Source organism: Elephantulus edwardii, unplaced genomic scaffold (assembly GCF_000299155.1).
Source record: "Elephantulus edwardii isolate Elephantulus edwardi_28Jun2011 unplaced genomic scaffold, EleEdw1.0 scaffold00018, whole genome shotgun sequence".
Lineage (NCBI taxonomy): Eukaryota > Metazoa > Chordata > Mammalia > Macroscelidea > Macroscelididae > Elephantulus > Elephantulus edwardii.
Window position 1 is genome coordinate 20,342,199 of NW_006399768.1, and position 24,305 is coordinate 20,366,503.

At 38.0% G+C, this 24,305-nt stretch overlaps 1 protein-coding gene across 1 annotated transcript in view; it reads left to right on the forward strand.

The window, feature by feature from the left end:
* TENM3 (teneurin transmembrane protein 3) overlaps positions 1 to 24,305 on the forward strand; it is a 674,684-nt gene that overhangs the window by 369,679 nt on the left and 280,700 nt on the right. Inside the window, exon 3 of the mRNA XM_006882227.1 lies at positions 12,820 to 13,057. Within this exon, the coding sequence (XP_006882289.1) occupies positions 12,820 to 13,057 (238 nt within the window). The remainder of the gene's footprint in view (positions 1 to 12,819; positions 13,058 to 24,305) is intronic.

Below are 24,305 nucleotides of genomic sequence, written 5' to 3' on the forward strand. Positions count from 1 at the left end.
GATTGGCACAGGACAGAGCGGAGTTTAGGGCTGTTGTACATAGGGTCGCTATGAGTTGCAAGTGACTCGACGGCACATAACAACAACAACAATTTTAAGTAAATGAATTCATTTTTTTTACTTGGAGACCCGCATCCATGTTGATATTAGGAGCTTTAACCTCCAACTTCAACCTATAGGAAGCTCAAGGTAATAGATAAAATTACAAGAGATGTGTTGTTTCACTTTCCAAGTTTAAGACTATATATCAAAATTCTTTATTGTTCTCTGTATAATAAGGAAGTTTTTAAAGTCTGTTCTTGACTTGAGAATATATCCCTTCAAGAGTCCTTGCCTTCAGTAGGGTACCTCAGTAACAATTGAGAGCTTGTGTACTGCTGTCTCTTTGTATACATTTTAAAAGCTTTACAGGAACTGGTAAATCTCCTGAGAGAACCTACCGTGTCAGCGCACATGCTCTCAACATTGAAAATGTACCCTGTTTGTGACCCATTCTTTCCCTCCCATTCTGTCAGACTAGCCTAAACTATAATTTTTACTGGTGGGCTAAACCTTACTGTCTATGTTGTTCACTCTTACCTCCCTAAAGACTGAAGCAGAACTTGGCAAATAGAAGAGATTCAGTAGGTATGCTAAATGAATTAATAAAATATGTATTATTTATGTTTTACCCAGATTTTCTGAAAATTTTATAGCAGAAGAACTTCATTCTTTAAATAGAAAGTACAGTGGATTATCAAGGAGGAAAAAAGAATGCAGAGATTGAAAGACTCCTAATTTCATTTTTCCCCCCTAACTCTCAATATCAAATAGTAAGCCAAAAGAAACTAAACCAAATTCTCACTTATTCAGTAAGTGTGGAGCAAATCAGTTCAGTTTTGCTCACCTAAGTAATACCCTCTAATCAGCACAAATCTTCCTTTTACATCTTTATATTTTTCATACTCACAATGTCTTTATCTAAATAGCCTTACAATCATTTGTCTGATGATAAGAATGAATGCAGCAGTACTGTTTATTTATAGAGCCTTTTATGATTTTTAAAGAATATTTATACTTTAATTGCATTTGCCTGCGACTGTCTAAGGTATTTAAGTGCCTTGGTGGTAAATGTTTTTATACAGTGCCATAATTTGATCACCGGTTTGGTAAAGAATTAAAAAGGCCAATTCATTTTCATACAGATTTGTCTGAAAAAGTCCATAGATTTGCATGAGAACTTCTACGTGTAATAATGAACCAAGGGAATGTGTTTATGTGAAAGTGATTTCCTTATATTCATTATACTATTTTATGTAATATTTTATTAATGTAATTTTTGGAGGACTGAAAAGCAATGAAAGGAAAGCACCTTGAATATGTAAATACATTTTGCCCGATACGAATTTTATGTAGCCACTTATTTCCTTAACTCAGACTATAAACATGTATTTCCTTAATTCATGTTTTCTTGCCATTTAATCTATTCACACTTTATAAGGTAGTAATGACTATTAAGTGTCTTCAGTGTATATGATTTACTGCACAAAGGAGACATCTTTATACATAATTTACTATTTTGGAAGCCATAAAAACAACTAAATTTATAATATCATTTTTTTTTCTTACAGTTTCTGATACGTAGGTAGCCAGATGAGAAAATGGTGTTACCTAAATTTACTGTAACAAAATCAAGGGAAAGTAATTCTAACAAGGCCACAATGTTAGTTGATTACACAATCAAAAACATGGGGCAATTTGTTGTGTAAAAGTTCTTAACACTAGAATCCAACTATGACTTTGTCTCATTCATTTTGAAACTGGACTAACTGCTTAAAACTGCTATAGTAATGGAGCTCTGGTGGCTTAGTGGTAAGGAGTTACTCTGCCAGCCTAAAGGCACACAGTTTGAATCCACTAATTACTCCACAGGAGAAAGATGGGAAGTCTCCTCCCATGTGATTTGTTGTTGTTGCATGTTGTTGAGTCAGAACCAAACCATAGCAGACCCTACAGTGGGTTTTCAGAGACAGTAAATTGTACAGGAGTAAATCTTGTGGTTTACTGCCTCTAAAAACCCACTGAAAGGTTAACTGCAAATCCATTCCAACTTGACAGTAGACAACAATAACAATAATAATATAGTAATCAAATATTCAGTAGTAAGGTTTTCTATATGCTTTGTTTCGATGACTATTTGAGGAGGGGTAGGAGTGAGTTTGGAAAAGAACCTAAGTTTTGTTTGAAATGTGGGAAAAGGCAAAAATATTCCAGGAAGTAAAATGAAAATAAATTTAGGATTCAAGTAAGCAAGCTTACCTTTGCTCATCACTGATAGATGGGTTTGGCTCCTTTTAAATGTTTTCCTATTCCGTGTGGTCTGTAGATCATAAGGTAAACTTCTTGAGGATCAAGACTTAGTATCTAAGTAAATAAGGACTCCTTTTAACCAGTTCAGATCCATCAGTAGCTTTGTGAGAGAAAGATAGGCAGTTTCCCTCCTTCTGTTAAGATTGACAGACTGCAAAACCTAATGGAGAGTCATTACGAGTCAAAATTTACTCAGTGGCAGGAAGTGAGTTGTTTTAGTATCCAAAACTTAGCATCTTAGAAAGGCTTAGTAAAATTAGGTGTTTTGAGTGTTAGTAAGTGCTTCCCAGAGTTCTAGTAGTTTCTTAAAAATTTCAGCATCTTTCTGGTTATTCTCCCTCCCTTCTCACCCATCTCCACCCCTTGTCTTTGGGGTGTGCAACATACTTAACCTGCAGTTGTTTGAAAACAGCACACCTATCAGCCTCTAGCTTCGTTCTCTGGGGGCATTCTTAAACAATGTAATGTGTTACCCTCCCTCCTGTAGCATGTGTCCAGCGAGTCTCCAGCTGAGATCCGGGGAGGGAGGAGGACAGAACTGTGAAGGCAGTGGGTGGCACACAGCTGTTATTAGCTGCGGTGACACCCTTTCCAGCTGTGCACACCTGCACCAGGCAAGTGCCAGCACCACTCTCCTCCTCACCTTTCATCTCACATCCACCTTCCACCTGGCGCACATGAGCAGCGCACATGCACACACATGCAGGCATGCACTCACACAGAGAGGTTTTTATCTCCCAGCAGGCATTCTTTTCTCCCAGATTTCCTGTTTCAAAGTCCATTTCCACTCTGCTCTCTGAAGAGCACAGCCCATGGCTGGAAACCATAAAGGAGTTGGTGCTAAATTACACGTAGCCGAGCTGCCAACAATGGCTTTTAATTTAAAAATAATAATAAAACTGAAACAGGAAATCAGGTCAGCAAATAAGCCCAGACATTTGCAAAGTGTGTTCCATTATTATTTCTTGTTATTAGATATTATTTTATGATCTTACTGTTATCATTTCACCCGTTCTGAATTCATGGATACCCCATAAATGCGGAGTACAGTTGTGTCCCATAGGATTTTCAAAGTTGTAACTTCTGGGAAGAAGAAACTCAGGCCTTTCTAGCCAGGCCTGACACCTCTGGCTGAGTTTGAACTACCAACATTTTGGCTAATAGATGGACACTTGTGCTGCCCAGAGACTTTGTGGTCATATTAGACAAGGAGAGGTGACTTAGCTAGCTTCATGACAGTGAGATCACTTTTTTTTTCTCTTGTTATTATTGAGTTCTGTCAAGTCACAACCAAGCCACCGCTGACCCTTCAGTGGGTTTTCAGAGCCAGTAATCATAGGATTTGTCCATCTTTTTCCTGCAGAGCAGCTGGTGGATTTGAACTGTACATTTTTTTCTTAATAAATATTTTCTTTTATACTGGTTTGCTTACAAAGTTCATAGACCTTTTTTGGTTTTTTGTTTGTTTTTTATTATTAATTTTAATGAAAATTTACAGAGACTTTGGATTTCCATTCATTCATTGTAGCACTTTTCTCCCTGCCCCACCCACTGGTAAACTCTTCTCTTTGAAAAGTAAGGAAATATTCTTTCATTGTTTTACAGTCCCTCCCCTCAGGTCCACTCCACTATGCAGCCTTCATTCTGGATTCCTGTCATGACAATAATACCTAATCACATATTCTCTTAAAACCATTTTCTCCCTCATCTACTTTAATGTAGCATATACATTGTTGTTCACACTGGATCTTTCCTATTTCTGTTATTCACCCCTCCCTATACCCATCAAATTTTGAAACCCTGTGATTACCCCCTGCCCATCCTCCCCCCTCTGCTCTTCCTCTGCCCCCCACCTTGGATCCTCATACACTTTTTACTAGTTATCTTTCAATTTTTAAATAATGGCCTTTTTTACAGTATTTGTCCTTATAAGTAAGACTGAGTTAGCTCACTTGGCATAATGCTGTCCAGTCTCTCCCAAGTTAGGTATTAATTTACAGAATCATTAGTCCTTTGTGCTGCATAGTATTGCATTGTGTGAATGTACCATAATTTCTCAATCCACTCAATTGTGGTTTGACATTTGAGCTTGCAATGGTGAATAACACTGCTATGAACATTGGTGTACAAGTCTCTGTTTGTGCCTCAGTTCATATTCTCACTGGGTGTATTCCAAGCAGTGAAATAGCTGGGCCAGGTGAAATTTCTGTATTCAGCTTTTTGAGGAAGTTCTTAACTGCCTTCCAGAGTGGTTGTACCATTTTACAATCCCGTCAACAGTGTATAAGAATTCCTCTCTCTCCACGTCCTCTCTAACATTTATTACTTTCTGTCCTGTTAAACTTTGGAACTGCTACTGGAGTGAAATGGTATCTGTTGTGGTTTTGATTTGCATCTTACTGCCACTGAATTCATGCATTTCTTCATGTGTCTTCTGGCTATCCGTGAACTGTGCACTTTTGCATTGGCAGTGCCATTCCTTACCTATCACTAAGGCACCAGAACGCCCTCCCTTTTCTGTAGGAACTGCCCAGTGATTCTTTTCATTCCTATGACATTTCAGACAGAGAATTCCCTAGGAAGTTGTGCTGCTCACAGACAAACTACATACACCTAGCTTGTGGTTGGAATCCACCAGTAATTCCAAGGAAGGAAAATGGGCAATCTCTTCGCCTGCAATTTGTTGTTGTTGCTGTTATGTGCCTTCGAGTCATCTGCAACTTATAGCGACCCTATGTACAACACCTCTGAACCCTGGTGTATCCTGTGCCAAGCTTATTGTGTCTGACACACCTACCGCTTTTGCCCTAGTCACTGAGTCAATCCATCACATTGAGAGTCTTCCTCTCTTTGTGCTGTCCCTCCCTGCTCCCAAGCATGATGTCCCTCTCCAGGGACTGGTCCCTCCTTTGCTAAATCAAAACACACAGTTGTTAGTCTTTCATAAAAGTTATTATGATCAGTGTGTACCATTGAGTTGAAACAACCTTCTAGGTTTTTGAAAGCAATAAACCATACAGGAGTAGATTGCCATTTCTCTTTCTACTGTGGAGCAAATGGTGAATTTGAACTGCAAGGCTTTGGATTAGTAGTGCCACACCTTACCTCTAGGCTAAAGAAAGACAGGCTGAAATGAAGGCACAAATTCAGTAAAAGCCCTGTTTGGATAGAATACCTTTTTTTTAAGTGAATGTGGAGCTGAACACTTTATTTTTTTAAAATTTAAGGAAGAGAATTTGGGAAAAATAACCCACACATTTTCCAAAGAATCTAACTTAGAGCATTCTAATAATACATTTTGAAACACTAAGAAAATATAGCTCTTATATATATATGCACACACACTTTCATGTCTTGCATTTTTTTATTTTATATAATCTTTCTATTCTTTTCTTCTTTACACATTTTAAGAAGAAAATTTTTAAAAATAAGAGCATTTGCTACAGTTTCAGAGAAATATTCCTAAAAACCAATCTCAGGGCTGTGTTCCATGGTGCCCTGATTTGGAGGGATAACCCCTTGAGGTGTTCTTTTTGCATAAAAGTTCTGAACAATCACGACATGCTTTGGAGTACAAGACTTTGAAGTACAAGACTTAGTGAGGTTACTAAGAAATCCAAAGAAATTTACTTGACTACTTTGTAAGCAAGGAGCTCTGGTGGCCTAGTTGTAAAGAACAAGAGGTTTGAGTCTACTGGCTGTTCAAGCATGTGAAAAATGGTGGTCTCCTCCTGTGCAATTACTGCCTCTGGAAACCCACTGGGTCAGTTATGAGCCAATTTCTACTCTATGGGACGTGTTGTTGTGTTTTTATGTGCTCTTGATTCTCCTGAGACTCATAGCAGCCCTGTGAACAACAGCTCTGAAGCCTGCCCTAGCCTGAGCCAGTCTCACTGACTCCAACACATATACCCCTTGCCCCAGTTAGTGTATCAATCCATCTCATTCGGGGTCTCCTTCTCCTGTGCTGTCCATCCACCCTTCTGAGCACGATGTTTTTCTCCAAGGACTGGTCACCACCCTTCTGAGCACGGTGTTCTTCTCCAAGGACTGGTCACCACCTGCCCAAAGTATATGAGATAGATCTTCAGAATCATAGCCTCCAAGTAGAAACTTGGCTTCACCCTCTCCAGGACAGACCTATTTGTTTTCTTGGTAGTCCATGGTATATTCTTCTCCAGTACAACTCAAAGGCATCAATTCTTCTGTCATCCTTAGTCGTAGCAACAATAATTTTTTGTGCTCTTTAGGCTTTAAAAGTGTAGTTATAGAAAAATAAGACGTGTTTGCAAGGTTTTTTTATAATTAAAGGTAGTATCAGTAGGCTCCAGTTTTCACTGCTTCAACACAGTCTTCATGGAAATTTTCATGATCGTTCAACAAGCATTTATTTCCTCTTGTAGGGAATCCTGATGGCACAATGATTAATTTAATTGAAAGGTAGGTTTAAACTCACACACTGCCTCTATGGGAGAAAGACCTGGCAATCTGCTTCTGTGAAGATTTCTTAAAGACAAACTCATTGCCTTCAAACAGTTTCCAACTCATAACAACTAATATGGGATAAAATCGAACCCACCCAAGAGTTTCAATGTTTTAGACTTTATAGGCTGCATCACCAGGGTTCAGGGTTCTGTTCTGATGTGCCTGCAAGTAGGAACTGCTTAATAGCTGCGGAGTTTTTGTAGAGACTATAAATCACACAATAGGCAATTTCCCATTTTTCCTCTCTCAGAGATGGATTAGAAGTGGGTGTGTTCAGGTTGGCAGTGCAACCTCTTAACCACTAGACAACCCCTCGCCCCTGAACTCCCTTCCAGAGTCTTAATGTTTCTAAAAGATAGATATAAACATAGCCTTGTCCATCTAGAAAGCTTCAAATGGATTCTGTCTAGCCATAATAACCAAAGTTTTTTCTCAGAGAGGTCAAAGGCCTTGTGCCAGTGTACCAGAAGGTTGCCATTGCTGTTGTGGTTGACCCTGGGTAACTTTGCCCACCAGTATCAGATTCCAGAGTGTTTCTTGGTCACCAAATCTTGACCCTGCTTTTTTTTTTTCTCGTGTCCATTCTGAAGCTTGACCGTTTCCCTAAATAACCACCTATTCTTCGTGTCAACTTTACAAGAGATGTCCTCTTTATTCTCATACTAAATATTGATAAACTTTCCTCAAGCAAAATTTTTTACTCTTACAAACCACTCCGAATCATATAATTGACCCCATTTCCCTCTATGTATTGGCAATTAGATAATTTAAAATCAGATTTGCATTCTTTTTTAAAGTATAGCACCTTATAACAAGTGTTTTGTACAAGTATCCTTAAGTCTGGATTTTTTTTAACTTGTCCATTTTCATTTTTCTTTATCATCCTTTCTGGCTGTGTTTCATTTTATTTTGTCATGGTATGCTGTATGTACTTAGTCTTTCTATGATAAGTTGGTGAAGACAAAAGCATATTCCAGCTACTTACTGCTTTGAAAACCCTCATCTCTAGTACTAGCTTTGGCCCCTACATGTGTCCTTGGATTTTGATCTGTTTGTGGACTACTGAGTAATTTAAATGTCTGGCCATCCACCCCATCTCACATACTCAGACGCTGCATTTATTCTGTTTCATCAGAGTTTATAGTAAGTCTAACTTTCGTCATTTGCATTTATTTTGCCCACTGGCCTCTTGTTTCTTCCTGTCCTAAATGTCCTCTTGTTGTTATGTACAGTCGAGTTGCAACTTACCTAGAGCTGGTGGTCCTCCAGGGTTTTACAGAGGCAGTAAATCACATGGGAGGAAATTGCTCATCTTTCTCCCGTGGAGCAGCTCATGGATTTGAACTGCAGGCCTTTGTGTTGACAGTGTAATTCCTTACCACTAAGCCAGAGCTCCCTGATTGTATGCATAGTTGAATTTAAAGAGGCCAAAGTAGATAGAACGAACTGATGCTGAATGGCCGGGGTAAACCACCAGAAAGTGTGGATTTGTGCACAGGATCGTCTACACCAAAGGTTCTCAGTACTTAATAAATTAATCAGCAAACCAGAGGAGAGCCATCACAGCATTGTTAAAACCTAAAATAGAAGGGTTTTGTTGGATTGTTGTTGTTTTTCTTCTTTGCTGATTTTATTTTGGTTTGGTTTAAGAAAAATACTGAAATGTGTGATAATAATGTATCACAAACATAATTTCATTTAAAATAACAACTTTAATGTCCATAATATTTCATTATTACATGTTATTTCTAGCTGTTATTGACTTTGGACATGCTGTTATTGTCAGACTGACTCCTGACTCACAGTGACCCATGTACACTAGGCAGAATATTGATTGGTCTTACGCTACCTTCATGATTACGTGCTATCCTTGAATCCATTGTTATAGCTACTGTAGAGTTTGTGGGCCTTTCCATCTAAAGGGCTCACTTCTCATATTATATTACACTATATTCTGTCATGATCAAAAGTAGCTCTCTGGACCTTTCTTTCTAATCTGCTTGGTCTGAAGGTTCAGAGAAATCTGTCCAGCATGGATGACCCTGCCGGTATTTTAAATGCTGGTGGCATAGCTTCTGGCATTATAACACCACACAAGCCGCTACAGTGTGACAAACTGACAGGCCGGTGGTGACCTAAAAACATGGAACTGCACTCTGTCACTGCCACTCAGTGATTCCAGCTCTTAGCTCCCTTCCATCAGGTTTCTGGGCTATAAATGTTAGAACTGCTGGTGGTCAGAGGGGAGGAGACCGTCCAGCTTTCTCCTACAGAGCAGCTGGGAGATTCAAGAGATGCATGGCCTTTTGGTTAACAGTTACAGCTCTCTATGAATTAAAACATGGAGGCTTGATAAATGTTTGATGTATGACTGAGTATGTCAATTAATAAGGAATTATCATTGAGTCCTTAAGAGCTGCACTAAGATTTAAATGGGACAATAGCATTTTCACACTCTAGCGATGAGAAAACTGAAGCTCCCTGTCATGGTGCCTGGGAGCTAAGACTTAAATGTGTTCTTCTGGTTTCTCTTTCCTCTGTATTGCACAGTAGCTAATAATAACATGTATAATACCTGCTATTGTTGTTGTATGCCGTCAAGTTGGAACTGACCCATAGCTGACCACCCAGTGAGTTTTCAAAGGCAGTTAATCCCACGGGAGGAGAGAGCCCATCTTTTCTTTCACGAAGCAGCAGGTGGATTTGAACCACGTGCCTTTGGGATTTTTTTTTTTTTTTTTTTTGCAGCTTTTGCAGCACAGCTTCTTACTACTAGGCCACCAGAGCTCCTCCTATGGACTGTCTTGCTTTCATTTCACATTTACCACAATAGTGAAAAGTTTGCTCTGTGATTACTTGGCCTGTTAACTGCACCTGTGTGACGGTGACGAAGGTGTAAGTGCAAGGTGAGAGGGTGAGAGTGACACTGACTGTGACGGTTGAAGTAAGGTGCCAGCTTGCTGGGGATGGCTCGCAGTGCTTGGACGTTATGTAATGATGTGATTTGGCAGTTGTTTATGATGTAGTAGCTTCTATTTTGTGATCTGATATGGTCATTTTACATTATTACTTATAAGTAGCCTGATCTTTCAAAACTAATCATGCCTTTGTGAGGAGTGGGTGTGATACCATTGAGGCCATGCTTAAATATGTGGAGTCATGTAATCTGCCTGTGCTTCCTTTTAGCCTTGTTACTTTTTCTTTTAAAATTTTTTCCCTTTCTATCTCTGTTTCCTTTCCACTGACACCAAACTAATCTAGACCCTCATAACTCTAGCTTGTTATATGTGGACTAGAAGCAGTTTGTTTCCTTGAATGTAGTTTAAAAACTATCATAGAGATTCTAATCATGCACACTAGTGCCAGAGAAGACAAAGCTAATCAATTATATGGTGCATAAATAATAATTCTTTAATGAATTGTAAAATGAGAGGGTTTTTTTTTTCCCTTGCACAACTATAATTACATGTACCGACTTAGCCCTGGCTTTTCCTCAGATGGTTCTTTCAATTTAACTGAGATTTGGACTCATAACTTTTCATCAGCAGAATGTCTATAATTTCTCGTAAGGAGATATTCTAGGTTAGAGCAGGAGAAGGATGGACCATCTCCTCTCTGTGATTTATTGCCCCTGAAAAGCCACTGGAGGGTCAGTTGTGTGTTGGTTCTGACTGGATGGTACATAAGAACAACCAGATTAAATGATGTGCAAGAAGCAGCTTTGTGTTCACATATTTCGGTATTATCTCTGCCCTTCATTTCTGGAGTGAAAATTGTTAGCTATGATGTAGACCATATAATTGTGATGGTATAAATGTGGTAATTACTGATGTTGTATGCTATGGGAGGGTTTTTTTTAATTGTTATATACTGTAAAGAGGTTTGATAATATATATTTAAACGATTATATATCCTGTATACAGGGCAAGCTTCTGGTTAGCTGTTTATAGTGTCACTATAGTTGTATTTGACTCAATGGCACCTAATAACAATTAACAACGTATATATTCCATATAATTAGAATTACAGTGTTACATTATATAATTTGACTTAAACAGTCACTGTTGGACTTTACATTATAGGTGAAAGACATATATTTTTGTGTTTATTATCTTTTAATATGTATATTTAGATTAATAACATGTTTTAATGCATCACTTCAAAATGATATTGCACTTTTAACTGCATTTAGTAAAAAATTGATAGCTTATGTATGTGGAACCGTAATATGTTTTAGCACTAAGTTAAAGAGTCATCTGTTTGTTAAACTATAATATTTGTGAACTCTAAGATGTCCATATCTAGGTAATTAAATTGAAAAGTTGTTATGAGGTTATTCTGATTAATACATTTTAGCTTTAAAAGGCTTAAAAGCCTGGAGGAATTTTCATGTGGCTAAAGCCTAAAAAAAATTTTAAAAATATTTCATTGGTTTGCTATAATTATTCATATATATCATGTTCTTCTGTGAGTATACTTTCTGTTTGATATGATCATTCAGATACACTGTATTTGTATAATTAGTTACCATTGCTCTATGCCTGTTATCACCTTTTCTTGTCAAGTACCCACCGAACCTTTCTCACTACTTCACCTTGCCACTAACCTCTGCTATCCCAGTGATTTCTCCCCTTCCCCTTTTTCTGCTCACCCTTTCCTCCTTCCTCTTCTCCTTTTGAATATTTATACATACATTGCTCAGTTATCCTACTATTTTCACAGTAGTGGCCTTATGGAACGTTTGTTCTTATCAAACTGAGCTTTTTCACTCAGCTTAAATGCTCTATGGTCTCTCCCAAATTATGGAGTATTTTATGAAATCCTTGTTCTGTAGTGCCATATAGTATTTCAGTGTGTGAACATACCACAACTTCTTAATCCATTCTTCACTTGATGGGCATCTGGGCTGTTATCATGGAATTTCTACATTCAGTTTTTCTGAGGAAACACTAGACTGCTTTCCATAGTGGTTTTACCACTTTATAACCCTACCAGCAGGGCATAAGAAATCTCTCCACATCATCCACAGCATTTATTGTCTACTGTGTTGTTAAACATTACTATTGCTCCTGGAGTGAGATGGTATCTCATTGTTATTTAGATTTGCATCTCTCTGATTGCTAGTGATTGTTAGCATTACGTTCTTATTTCGAAGTTCCTGGATCCTTTCTGGCTTCAGTTTAGAATAAAGTGTACCACTGACATGGTGGCATGAGTCTCTCTAGTCACCTATGACTAGCTCCAAAATGTAGTTCTACTGCATCCTGTGAAATTGGAAAATCTGTTCTGTGTGTGTTCTAATGGATGTAACGGTCATTAAGTATATGAGTCTTCTGACGTTGTAATCAGATGTGATTCAGTCTGTTAAATATCCATGAAACAACATCTGCTTCACAGAGTGACCTTCTGCTAAAGAATACTTAGCGTCTATTAGTAGATCATAGTGCAGATCTGCCTTATTTGAAATGCACTAAACTAGACGAGTCTACTGCTGTTTAGCAACTAGCTTGTAATAATTTATTGCAGTTAAATAAAGCTTAAAAAAACTCCATTAAATAATTATAGGGATTATATGCATTTCGAAAACCTTTGTGTTCTGTGGAAATTACCCATTTAATTTCAGGGTTGGTTTGTTAAAAAAAGCTGAAATCTAAAGGCACATTAGGGGAGCTGTCAGATGCTGTTTTCTGTAGGTGTTAATAAAACCAGATGAAAAAAAAAATCTTAAACAAATTAAAACCAAAAGCAGTTTTGCCATCTGTTGTATATTAATTAGAACTTTGCGTATCAAGGGTAAACTTGCTCTTAGAGAATGTCACTGAACACCCGCTAATAGAATAATATGCAAATTTATGGCTATGGAATTTTTGTAGTTTATAATTTATCTACAGTAGATTCCCAAGAAATTGGTGGTATGTATTGCTATTTATAGATGGATATACATTCACAGATCTATAATGAGTTTGCTTCTTTTTTCCCTTTCAGAGCAACCTGCAAATAATCAAGGCCAGTCCACCCTGCAGCCTCTGCCACCTTCCCACAAGCAGCACTCTGCACAGCATCATCCGTCCATCACTTCTCTCAATAGAAACTCCCTGACCAATAGAAGGAACCAGAGTCCGGCCCCGCCGGCTGCTTTGCCCGCCGAGCTGCAAACCACACCCGAGTCCGTCCAGCTGCAGGACAGCTGGGTCCTTGGCAGTAATGTACCACTGGAAAGCAGGTAACTCCCTACGTGAGACCTTCTGCTACCTTGACTGTTCAGACCACGTGATTTATTTTACCTGCATTGAACTATTCCAAAATTATCCAAACCCCACCTTTTTGTGACATGTGAAAATTAGAGATAAAATAGCTCTACTCTTTTTCTAATAAGAGAAAGTTTCCATCCTTCTATGGTTTGCTCCAGATTTGCAGTAGTTTTCTAGTTCTGGACCAGTGAGCATTCCCATTATTTTCCCACCTCCCTGCAAGAGAGGAGAGCAAGCAGCTGCAGGGAAACTTGTCCTCAGAGCCATTGTTTCTGATCTACACATTACCAGGCAGGCATATGAAGAAAAGGAAAGAGATGTGAGTATCTTGGTCTAGACCTCCCTCCTTCCATAGATTGTACCTTATCCATTAAGTCATAAAAGCATAGTGTACCTTCCCAAGTCTCATACTTAAGCACAAGTTGGATAAGTACTGGTTAAGGTAGTTAATGAGGTTCTTGCATTAGGACTTTTAGCAAGTCTTTTTGCCCCTACGTGTCATTCTGCTCATGCAAAAATTATAGGTCAATAAAAGCTATTTTATCATGAATCTGTTTTATTATTATGAAACATCTCCAGGTACAAATATTGTCACCTTTTTCCTTATGACAAACTCAACAGTCAGTGTCTCCTCTCTTTATATTTCACAAGCAAAGAGTGCGATGGCCTAGTTTATTGGTCTCCTATTGGCAGCTTGGCAGCAAGGTTCTCCTTGTATTGCTGTTATTATTTATTTCTTCCCTGCCCTAAGCTTCCATTAGGCGCTGAGAAAAAGAATCATCGCTGCATAAAACCCAGAAAATAGAGCACTCTGGACCCCTTGGGAGAATGTCCCCCAAAATGCCCTGCCCTGTAGAGCCTGTGGCTAACTTCAGCATTCAGATTAGCTTCTGGATGAAGAAACTGTCTCACAATGAATAAATTGCTATTCTTTGCCATTAGGTGCAAGAACTAAACCAATTCTGCCCTGAGGATAAGCTAGCAGGAGGCCCTCACAGTCGGTTGTCAACACTAAAAATCTTTCTGGTTTTTTCTTTTACTTTTGACCTAGGAACAAGGTTCCAAAGATCTCTCGTCTTTTTAACTATCATGTCAGCCAAGATTAGTTGAGCTTTATTTTTTTTCTTTTATATTGGTGAATACTCTTCTGGGAGAAGCTGGAAAGAGGAAGCACAGGAAGAATTAGCAAATGGCAAAGTTCTCTTCATTTAAGACAAAGATTCATGTATGCAAATTTTTTTTCTTCCTGAGGTTATTAGCATGAGGCTAAAATTACCCAGTGTAATTAATTAGCACACACTGAACGACTAATCAACACTGGCGCACTATTGTCACTTGGAAAAATTTTATTAGGAAAAAGTAATTTTCCAGTTGAGTCATCAAATTGAATATGGATAATTGCATTGTAAATGACAATAATTGTTTTGACAAATATTTATGAAATATGTCAAGTTAAGTCATCAGGAACATGTCCAATTTTATGAATGTCATACAGCAAAAGCCTCAAAAAGTGAGGTACAGTAGGAGAGCTGTTATTTCTTGAAGCTATGCCTTACACTAAAGAAATATGTAATAACTTGGGAGGAAGATGAGTTTCGCTTTTGTTATTATTCATATTATACAAAAGAATTTTGGTTAAGGGGTTGGGGCAGCAGGTCAAGGAAAAAATAATCAGAGAATAGTCCACCTTACATGAGATGATACCAGATTTATCTGTATTCAGACCATATAGAAATAATTTCCAAGGGACCTAGTTATGAGGCTTTCTTCCATTTCAAACCAACTCTATTAATGAATCATCAGTGAAACAATATTTCTAGGTTTTTGAATCAACATAGAAAGTTCTATGAGTTGATAGTGTATATGAGTTGATATACTTATGTGTATGAAGAATATGAAATTGAATATTGTGCTAATAAGCATTTTAGTCTGTAATTTATTTGTTTATTTATTTTCATTTTCCAATGTTCCCATCTTCAGGCATTGCTAATTAGGGGAAGTGGTATTTCCGCTTGCAAGTACTCAGTGAATCAGCCTAAGTAACGATGGAAAACCTCACAGTGTTCCTGCACAGTGGTACGACTGTGGTTTCTTTAATAGTCTCCCTTGGTTGGAACTCTTGAGGTGAAGAACCAGCCTTATTTATCATTGATTTTTCCCTTTTTTAATTAAGGTTCCCTATTGAGAATGATTCTCCAGCTCAGTTTCAGCTATATGAACAACTTTATCTAGATGTGTCTACTTTCAACTTTTTTTCTTTTTTAATCTAGTGTATAAATCTATCTTTGACAACTGTTGTAATTGCTGCTGATACTGTTTTCTGAAACTTTGATTTAAAAGAGCCTGCAAAGTATAAAATTCAGTTGTTTCTAGAAAAGAATCTCCTTTCCGCCCCCCTTTGTGTTCAGCCTTTTGCCTCTTTCAGTACCTATTGATAATAATTGATTACAAAATGATGTGTAATAATCCATGAAAATCTCAATAATCTGCAGTCAGTTTATGTGAGTTGGAGGAGAAAGCATAAAAGACTTTTGCCCCGTTCCATATGTTTCAGGATCGCATTTACTTTGATTTACTAGAAAGCATTCTCCCCCTCCCCCCCAGCCAGATTCTTGCTTCCATAAAAATGTTTGTTTCCTTTCTCTAATGAATATAACATTTGCTGCTTCTGGAGACAATCAGTACTATTGTATATTATATATTTCTCCTCAGTAAATAGAGTAGTTCTAGTCTATAATCTCCATAGAGTTTCATATCTCTTGGAATCACATCAAGATCCAATTAAGTATTTGCATTTCACACACATATTCTTACTTTCTCATCTTTTTGTATAAGTCAGTACCTATATGTAAAATACCACTCACTCACGTATAATTTTGCTTGAAATGATTTTTCTTTGTGTCATTTATTTCTTATATTTTGTATTTAATAGCCTGTAACTTTTCCTTTGGTTATATTATACTACTGGGGCTTTCTCACAGAGTAAGAGCTGCTCCCAGAATACAGAGTGTCTGAGGAAAAGCTTAGCATTGACCCATTAGAGCAGCAGCTCTTAAAGGTGTAGCACTGTAACTCTGGTTGAGAAGCTCTGACCTTCAACAACTATACAGTTAATTGTCTGCAAGTTCCTCATTTATATATATGAATTAAGTAGCTTAGTAGTTACCTATTACATGTTAACAAAATGGTTCATTGTAGCCATTTAATAAAAGATTTATTAAAGTCTTGTTTTATTATGAAGTCTACTTTGGCATTGATAGTTCATTAGTTATGTTCGCAAAGCTTTTTGCCTTGTAGTTCAGTAATGCTTTGCTAATTATTAATGTATGAATTGCATATTAAATTATCTCTTTATTAGTGCATTTTTTATTTAAATGTCAAATTGTCCTGGACTGTTTTTAATGGGTGATCAATTGCTGATACTTTAAAAAAAAAAAAAGAATAGAATACCTAAACAGAAGTAGTGTTTAGCAAACTAAGATATTCTCTTTCTTGACCTCCTTTATCTTCACCTGAAAAAGGCTTTCTGGGAAGGCAAAGCCATCATTAAAGCACTGAGTCATGTAAGCACTTGGTCTGAGCCAGCCAGATGTGTAAGTCCAGGCAGCGGCCGACATGGTGTGGCTTACGGCACCAGCAGAAAATTTTCTCTTTTGAAAATTTTTACCTCCAAGTACGTAGTGTAAGTAAGTCATAGGGTTTTCAAGGCTGTGGCCTTTCAGAAGCAAATCTCCAAGTCTGTCTTCCATTAAAGGCGCTGGGTGGGTTCAGGCCATCAGCCTTCCAGCTAATAGTGGCACACTTAACAATTTATGTTTTTCAGGGACTCAAAGTAGATTTGACTGACACCATATCTTTTTATAGGGAGCTAGTGGATATAAGGCGCTCTGGTGGCCTCTTGGCAAGAAACTGTGCTGCAGTCCCAAAGGCCCGTGGTTCGAAGCCATCAGTTGCTCCACGGGGGAAGGCTGAGCAGTCTCCTCTCATGTGATTAACTACCTCTGAATACCCGCTGATATGTCAGCTATGAGTCTAAGGTACACAGGAAGAACAGGGAGCTGGTGGTCTAGTGGGTAAGGAGTTGCGCTGCTCACGCTAAGGTGGTGCCTTTCTGGAGATTTAATTCACCAACTTCTCTTCAGGAGAAAGAGGATCAGTCTCCCCCTGCACAGTTTATAGCCTCTGAAAACCAACTGGAGGGTTACTTTTGAATAGATTCCAAGTTACTGGCAATGAGTGGGTGCGAGATAACAAATAGTTAATACTTTTTAACCCCGTTACAGAAAAAGCAGAAGTTGACCTTTTAAAATATTGTGTAAGGTATTTATCATTAAGAGGTGATTTTTTTTTTTTGGTAGTTATTAACCCTAAGACTGCTACTTTGATTCTTGACAAGGAAAAAAAACCACTTTAAATAATAAGAAAGGCAACGATTCAGATCATTGAGACATTTAATTAAGTGTAGTAGTAAATGTTTGGAATGAATCAATAAAAGCCTTGATAGATGCTTTGTCTCCACATCAGTCACAAGGTAGTCCCCAGTTTTGTCTCAGATCCTGAAAGCTCTGGGTGTCTTTTGAACACAGTGAAGGTTCTATACAATAGAGTGGGAGTGTTATTTTCTTTAATTGAGGCAAACTGACTTCTCTCTAGTAATAATTAAGATACTAAGAAAGCATATATTAATCATGTCTTACAGGCTTTAAATGGTTTTTTAAAGCCTAATAACAACAAATTGTAAATATTATATACTCTGAAAATGTTTGGTTTAGAATAACCAGTCATCCGTATAAAATATTCATATATGAAAATTTTAATTTCCATAATACCTAGGGAAATGAATTCTTAATTACTTCTAACACATTTTCCGTCACTTCTCTGAGAACAAGATCAAATTAAAAGGTCACCTATGCATGCCTTTACTTGTTAAAAATATGACTTATACATTTTGAGCCACCTCTCTTCCTTCTCATCAGACTTGTTATAGCTGTTTTCTCCCTTCTGCCTTTCATTCATTTTGTCTGTGAAAGTAGGTCTCAATATTATTTTCTTGCTATATGTGCATATACAAATATATACATGTATGCTATATTTCTACTTTATGATGATTTTATCTTTTTCTAGAATTACTATTTTTCCCAATTTTAAGACCATACTTTCCTTGGAAATTTCATCTCCTGGTTTCAACACTAATTGATTTTCTCCATTAAGATAATTATTTATTTATCTTCTATTTCTTCATAAGGTTAAGATATGCATTATCTATTGTATTTCCTTCTCCATTAGTTTAAAATCTGAAGTAGAGCCTGTGTTTTGTTATACCATTTTTCTGAACCGTTCTTCCTGCTTTACTGATTAAATTCTTAGACATGAAATTAAGCAACTAAGAAATTCTGTTTCATAACACCTCTAGGTCTGTTATAACCCTTTGATGATTTCTTAACATCTCACCTTTAATCTAACATGCTGATCCACATAGAATGCTACTAGCAGAAAACATCCTGTTGTTATTACATTTGTTGTTGTTTGTTGTTGTTATGTGCCATCGAGTCGTTTGCGACTCATAGGGACCCTATGTACAACAGCCCTAAACCGTGCTCTGTCCTGTGCCATTCGCATTACCTCTGACACACCCATCCCGGTTACCCCAGTCACTGAATCAATCCACCTCATAGAGGGGCTTCCCCTCCTGCGCTGTCCCTCTACTCTACCCAGCATGATGTCCCTCTCTAAACACCTGTCTCTCCTTACAACATGTCTAAAGTATGTCAGACGAAGCCCCAGAATCCTTGCCTCCAAGGAGCAGCCTGGTTTAACCCTCTCTAGGATGAATCTGTTTGTTTTCTTGGCAGTCCATAAAAATCTCAACATCTTGCCAGATGAGTAACCTGGGAAACTCACACATTTTCACATTTTAATGTATGAAATAGGTTTGATAAAACTCACTTTACAAAAGTCTTTATAAAGACTGAAATGACAGTAAGTAACTATGTTATTTTCTTAGTTATATATAGTATAACTAACATATTAGTTATATATATTCTTAGTTATAGAACCAGAATGTTATTTTAAACTTTTTCCACTTTATCTTTATTTTATATTGGTTTAAATACAATATTCTTGTACATTGTATACCATTCAAGGTATATTGGTTTACATGCAATATTCCTATACATGTGTATCATTCGTGTACTGTATCATTCATGTACATTGTCTTTCACACCTTCCTACATCCACATTGTATTTCAGACAACCCTCATGTACATTGTGTTTTATAAAATTAATCACCATTGATTTGTGGCTACTATTGTTGGTAGTTGCCATCAAGTTACCTGTGACTCCTAGTGACCCTGTGTACAACAGCTCTGAAACCTGCCCTATTCTGAGCCAGTCTCACTGAATCCAACACATCAACCCCCATTGCCCCAAGTACTGTGTCAGGTTAATCTCATCAGGGGTCTTCCTTCTCTGCACTGGTCCTTTCTGGCCATGTGCTCAAAGTATATGAGATGGAGTTTCAAAATACTTGCCTCTAAGGAGAAACTTTATTTCACTGTCTCCAATAAGAACTGTTTGTTCTCTTGGCAGTCCATGGTATGTTCAGGACTCTTTTCCAGAACCACAGCTCAAAGGCATCAGTTCTTCCTCTGTCATCCTTAGTCATTGTCCAGCTCTCTGATACATAGCAAGTAATTGCAAAGACCATGGCCTAAATCTGGCATACCTTAGTCTCTAGACTGACATCTTTGGTTCTCATCACTCTGGAGAGGTCCCTGGCTGCATATTTTTCCAGTGCAGTTTTGTCTTTTGATTTCCTGACTGCTAGTGCCAAGAATGTTGATTGTGGATCTGAGTAAACTGAAATTTTTTTACAACCTCAATCTCATCTCTATCATGGTGTTGACAACTGGCCCAATCTTCAGAATCTTTATCTTCTTGATATTGAGCTTCAATCCATATTGAAAACTAACCATATGTACAACAGAGCATGACTACTATTACTTTATCTTTTCAGTAATTAGGACTCATTGAATCTTTCACCCTCCCTCCACTCCCCAAACTGTTACCCTAGTGATTTTCTCCACTCCCCTGATTGTATCCCCTAGCTCTCCTCTGCTTTCCCTTTTGGACTTTTATCCACATCTAGGGGAAAGGCTGGGCAGTCTCCCTCCATGCAACTTATTCCCTCTGAAAACCCACTGGAGGGTCCGCTATTGCTCAGTTCTGACCCCATTGTACTCAACAACTCTCAGGTTATCTTTCTATTTTTATAATAATGGTCTTATGGGGTCGTTATGAGTCACAAGCAACTCGATGGCACATAACACCAACAATGCAGTATTTATCTTTATGAGATTGAGTTCATTCACTTAGTGTAATGCTCTCTACACTTTCCCCTGTCATATAGTAGTTTACAAAATTTTTGCTCCTTGGTGATGCATAGTATTCCATTGTGTGAATGTACTGCAATTTCTCACTCCATTGTTTTGTTGATAGACATTTAGGCTGTTTCCATTTTATTGCTTTTGTGAATAATGCTCTATGAACATAGGTGTACAAATTTCCATTTGTGTCTTAGTTCTAGTTTCCTTAGGGTATAGTCCAAGTGAATGTTAGTTTCTTTACTTTTCTTTGTTTTCTTTTGATATGCATATTTAATAGAAAAATAATTATTTTAGTACTTAGAAAGATCCTCCCAGAGCTCATTTGGTCTATGCTCATTGGTGCTCAAGGCCTCAAACCTGTTCCTGAGATGGTTTGAAATTCAAGTGGGATAGACTTAAGATCAAATTTTGGTTCCCGTGGACTTGATTTAATTTTCCTCAGTTCAGCTTGAACTTGCATATGAGTAGTTGGTGGTCTGTCCCACAATCAGCACCTGGCCTGTTTTTCACTGCTGATGTTGAGCTTCTGCACCGAGTCTTTCCACAATTGTAATCTGTTTGCTTCCTATGCATGCCATCAGGTGAGATCCATGTGTATAGCCTGCATTTCTGTTTCTTATAGAAGGAATTTGCAATGAATAAATCATTGAATGTGCAGAACTCTATAATTCTATCTCCAGCCTCATTTCTCTCACCGAGCCCATTGTTTCCAGCTACTGATCCTTCTTCCCTGTTCCCAACTTTTGTGTTCCAGTCGCCAATTATTATTAATGCATCATGATTGCATATTTGATCAACTTCTGACTGCAAAAGTTGGTAGAAATCTTCTCTTTCCTCCTCTTTGGCTCTAGTTGTTGGTGCATATATTTGAATGATAGTGGTATTCACTGGACTTCCTTGTATGTGTATGGATTTATCCTATCGCTCACCACATTGTATTTCAGGATGTATCTAGAAATGACTTTTTTAATTATGAAAGCATCCCCATTTTTTCTCACCTTTTCATCCCCAGCATAGTAAATCATATAATCATCTGATTCAAAATGTACCATGCCAAGCCGTCTCATTTCACCTATACCTAGTATGTCGATATTTATGCATTCCTTTTCTTTCTTAACAATGTCCAGTTTTCCTATATTCATGCTCTAACGTTCCATGTTCCAATCACTAGTCCATGAAGAATGCAAAAGATCATTACAAAGGCTGAAATAGAAGAAAAGACCAAGATAGATGTCAGATGAGACTCTGAATATTGCATTAGAGTGCCGAGAAGCCAAAGCTAAAGGAAGGAATTAAGAAATCAAAGAGTGGAACAGAAAATTTTGAAAGGCAGCGCGGGATGACAAAGCAAGATACTATTGTGAAATATGCAGAGAGCTGGAGTCAGAAAATGAAAAGGGCTGAACTCACTCAGCGTTTCTTAAGCTGAAGGAGCTGAAAAAGAAATTCAAGCCACGGGTGGCAATACTTAAGGATATTTTGGGCAGAATATTAAATGATCCCGGAAGTATCAAGAGAAAACGGAAGGAATACACGGAATCACTGTATCAGAAGGAATTGGCTGACACAGAAGAATTTCATGAAATGACATATTAGCAAGAGCCGATGGTGATGAAAGAGGAAGTTCAAATTGCTCTGAAGGAATTGGCAAAACACAAGGCTCCAGGAGTTGACGGCATACCAATTGACATATTTCAACAGACAGGCTCTGGCCTGGATGAGCTCACTAAGTTGTGCCAAGAAATCTGGAGAACAGCCAGCTGGCCCACTGACTGGAAAAGATCGATATTTGTTCCCATTCTAAAGAAAGGTGACCCAACAGAGTGTGGAAATTATCGAACAATATCCTTGATATCACATGCAAGCAAGATTCTGCTGAAAATGATCCAAAAACGTTTGGAACAGTATGTCGACAGAGAACTGCCAGATGTGCAGGCTGGATTTAGAAGAGGCCGTGGTACTAGGGATTATAGCTAATGTTAGATGGATCTTAGCAGAAAGCAAAGAATATCAGAAGAATGTCTATCTGTGCTTCATTGACTATGCAAAGGCTTTTGACTGTGTGGATCACGACAAGCTGTGGCTGACTCTGAGAAGAATGGGAATCCCAGAACATTTGATTGTGCTAATGCGAAACTTATACTTGGACCAAGAGGCAGTTGTCAGAACAGAGCAAGGAGACACTACATGGTTCAAAATCAAGAAGGGGGTTCGTCAAGGGTGTATTCTGTCTCCATACCTTTTCAAACTGTATGCAGAACAGATCATCCGAGATGCTGGGCTACACAAAGAGGAATGTGGCATCAGGATTGGTGGAAGAATCATCAACAACCTGCGTTATGCAGATGACACAACCCTGCTTGCTGAAACTGAGGAGGACCTGAAGCACTTGCTGCCCAAGATCAAGGACTACAGCCTCCTATATGGACTGAAGCTCAACATCAAGAAAACAAAGATTCTAACCACTGGGCCAATTGGCAGCATCAGTATGAATGGTAAAGAGATTGAGATAGTTAACAGTTTTAATTTACTTGGCTCCACAGTCAACACTCTTGGTAACAGCAGCCAGGAATTCAAGAGATGAATTGCATTGGGAAAGTCGGCTGTGAGGGATCTCTCAAGAGTACTGAAGAGCAATGATGTCAGACTGGAGACTAAGGTGTGCCTGATCCAGGCTATCGTCTTCGCAATTATGTGCTATTCATCAGAGAGTTGGACAGTGAATAGAGTTGATAGAAAGAGAATTGATGTCTTTGAGCTGTGGTACTGGAGAAGAGTGTTGAATATACCATGGACTGCTAGAAGAACAAACAGGTTTGTCCTGGAGAGGGTGAAGCCAGAGTGTTCCCTGGAGTGAAGGATTCTGAAGCTTCGTCTGACATATTTTGGGCATGTTGCAAAGAGGGACTGGTCCTTAGAGAGGGACATCATGTTTGGCAGAGTGGAGGGGCAGCGAAAGAGAGGAAGACCTTTGATGAGATGGATCGATTCTGTGACTGGAGTGGTGGGAATAAGTCTGTTTGAGATGGCTAAGTTGGCACAGGATATAAGAGTGTATAGAGCTCTTCTTGTACATAGGGTCGCCATGAGTCACAAGCGACTCGATGGCACATAACAACAAACAACAACTTATAAAGATAAACTAATGACAGTGACAACTAATAAGAATTTACATGTTATGAATGTTTCTGAACCATGAGATAGCTTTTCAATTTGGGAGGAAGTAGGTTTTTTTTTAAAATAATGAGGGTAGTTGCATATCCTTTTAAATTAATTGGAGTAACTTCCTAGAGGAGATTGACTAGTGTAAATTTCAAAGGTAGCATTTGTTTTAGAAGAAGCTAATTAATAATGTAGGGAAGAAATTGTATGAGATAGTAGTTAAGTATGTAGTAGCAATTCGTAAGATAAAGTCTGAATACTTTTTATTCATGTACCAGATAGATGATAAAGTTTTAACATACACAAAATGGAAAAACTGAAACGGATTATTTAAAAGAAAACAAACTCAAAATCAGTACCATCAAATCAAAACCCTCCAGTAGGTTTCCAGAGACTGTAAATCACACAGGAGGCGATTACCTAACTTTTTCTTGCAGAGCAATTGGTCCATTCTAACTGCCTGCCGTTGGGCTGACAGCCTAGACACCCTACACATTAAGCCACCAGCGCCTAAATGAACTGTAACTGCTTTTCACAAACATGGACTATTCCCTTGAATAACGTTTAGTTTGGAATTAACCTTAGACATGATCCCATTTTACCTTTTTCTTTTTTTTTTTTTTTTTGGAGCATGAACAACATAAGTATTTATTCAAAAACCATTTTCCATTTA